This window comes from Macrobrachium nipponense, chromosome 1, assembly GCF_015104395.2.
Source record: "Macrobrachium nipponense isolate FS-2020 chromosome 1, ASM1510439v2, whole genome shotgun sequence".
Taxonomy (NCBI): Eukaryota; Metazoa; Arthropoda; class Malacostraca; order Decapoda; family Palaemonidae; genus Macrobrachium; species Macrobrachium nipponense.
Genome location: NC_087200.1, coordinates 27,972,964 through 27,975,463, shown reverse-complemented (window position 1 = coordinate 27,975,463; position 2,500 = coordinate 27,972,964). Strand labels below are relative to the sequence as shown.

General features: G+C 39.0%; 2 protein-coding genes across 3 annotated transcripts in view; one reads left to right on the top strand and one right to left on the bottom strand.

The window, feature by feature from the left end:
- The window catches only part of LOC135218720 (gelsolin-related protein of 125 kDa-like), a 17,905-nt gene extending 17,310 nt beyond the window's left edge, over positions 1 to 595 (bottom strand). Inside the window, exon 1 of the mRNA XM_064255169.1 lies at positions 469 to 595. Within this exon, the coding sequence (XP_064111239.1) occupies positions 469 to 595 (127 nt within the window). The remainder of the gene's footprint in view (positions 1 to 468) is intronic.
- Positions 1 to 2,500, top strand: part of LOC135219179 (uncharacterized) — an 84,503-nt gene that overhangs the window by 8,577 nt on the left and 73,426 nt on the right. The gene's annotated exons all lie outside the window — the stretch shown is intronic.

The window sequence follows — 2,500 nt, the reverse complement described above, 5'->3', positions numbered from 1 at the left end:
CTTGATCAAGCGCATAAACGTATATTGTGTTTATTAATTCCTATAACATTTCTATTCACACAACGTACATATTTCAGACACATTCCAATTTACAAATTCGTGACGAAAATTACTGAAGTAAAGTGCAAAGGTCTCTCACTCTCAAAAACTGAAATTTATATATACAGACACAGATAAACAGATAAAAACACACACACACACATGCTATATATAAATCTTTGATTTAGGATTTTTTCTGAAGTCAAACCTCATTAGGACCCACAGAGTTTAGATATAGATCTGTATACACATAAATAAGAAACATTTTATCATTCTCATAGATACGCACCTGTAAATGCGAGTACACACACACACACACCCACCCACATACACACACACACACATACTATATATACATGTGTGTGTGTGTGTGTGTGTGTGTGTTTGTGTGTGTGTGTGTGTGTGTGTGTGGTGGAAGGCAAAGTCAGCCCTTCCCATTTGACGAAGCTATTTCATCGGAATCTTCTAAGAAGCTTCTCAATTCTTCTTCTTCCTCCTCCTCCTCCTCCTCCTCCTTCTCCGCTTCCTCTTCCTCCTCCTCCTCCTCCCATTCCATCTCCGCTTCCTCCCCTCCGGGCCATTCCCCAAATCAGCGGCCAACTGTTGCTTCCTTTGATGAGAACAGGGGCCAATATCTCGAGTCGATTGCTTGACCTGAGTCTCCTACCCATTCTTTCATTCGACAGTTTTTCCTCCCTTCAAGTCTCTTCTCTCTTTTTAAAAGTCTCTTCTCTCTTTTAAAGTCTCTTCTCTCTTTTAAAGTCTCTTCTCTCTTTTATCTTCGACCGAGAGCTACAAACGAACCCCAGTTCCACCAGTTGGCGATGCGATTTCCCTCTAAGTCTCAATAATCGGTTACTTTGAATTTTTCATTAAAAAAAAAAAGGTGCGTATAAGCAGTTCGTGGGCTTGTATACTATAGTGCTATTAATGAATGGAATACACAGATGAGCTTGTTTATCTATAATGGTTACTTTCACCGACATTTCTCTTGACTCGTATCCGTTTTCATCATGTGAGTCAACTTACATTTTGAATGATAATAATAATAATAATATAATAATAATAATAATAATAATAATAATAGACGTTGATTGACAAAATCAAGAAGAAAGTATCACTCACTGATGTGGCAATACTATGGAACACCCGAGTTGAAGAGAAAGAAAGGGAAAAAATGGATAAGTATCAAGACCTGAAAATAGAAATAAGAAGGATATGGGATATGCCAGTGGAAATTGTACCCATAATCATAGGAACACTAGGCACGATCCCAAGAACCCTGAAAAGGACTCTGGAAAAACTCGAGGCTGAAGTAGCTCCAGGACTCATGCAGAAGAGTGTGATCCTAGAAACGGCGCAACATAGTAAGAAAAAGCGATGGACTTCCTAAGGAGCAGGATGCAACCCGGAACCCCACACTATAAATACCATCCAGTCGAATTGGAGGACTGTGATAAACCAAAAAATATAATAATAATAATAATAATAATAAAATAGCAAGGAGACAGACAAGAGTATCAGTAACAAAATACTTATAAGTAGAAATCAACAAGAACGTTCTAATTTTTCATACATATTAACTAGTTCTGTGTTCCCGATAACCGAGAATAGCTCCCCATTCGACTGAAGCTACTTGAGATTTCCCAACTCGTCTACGGCCACAATTACTTCATGGACACCACTGGTATCTCTGGCAAGTTGTTATTGTTTTTATTATAATAATAATGATTCATTACTTTACAAAATGCGTGACATGGCATCTAACACAAAGTCAAAACCCTTGACAAGAGAAGCAAATTTGTCAGAAGAAAATCAATGTTTAAATAAAAATTTACGATAAAACAGGAGCTAAACAGGGAGACATGTAACAGCAAAGAAGTTTTATCAAGTGCGCTTCTAAGCAAAAATCATTCTGAATTTAAACGTGCATATCCGATTGAAAGACATAAATCGTGCCTTCAAACTACGATACAATTTACTTATATATAATATTACGTGAAGCAAGTCAGCATGTCACGCTCTTCTTTCTAAAGTCTTCCTCACGATCTCCTTTTCTTTCTCTTATCCCTCCTCGAGTGCACTAAAATAGCCAAGTAGAATACAGAGGCTACTGCACCGACAAGCATCCTGACAACATTGTTCACAAACAATGTTTCTTAGTGTGGACAGGCCTAGAAGGGCCCCCGTACACTGAACGATTGTCCGAACGAATGTCTGAACGATTGTCGTTATCGACCCACACATACACACTATTCAGACAGTATGAACGATCTCCGCACCGATTTCAGTCGGAACAAAGATTTTGTCTCGGGAAGACATGGCATCATCTCTAGGAGAGACGCGCACGATAGCGTTATATCGGCAGACGAACCCATACATTGAACGATCTGTGTATGACAGACTTAAGTCGCAAGCCAGCAACCTGGTCGTGACAGATTCCCGCTGAGATCGTTCACAC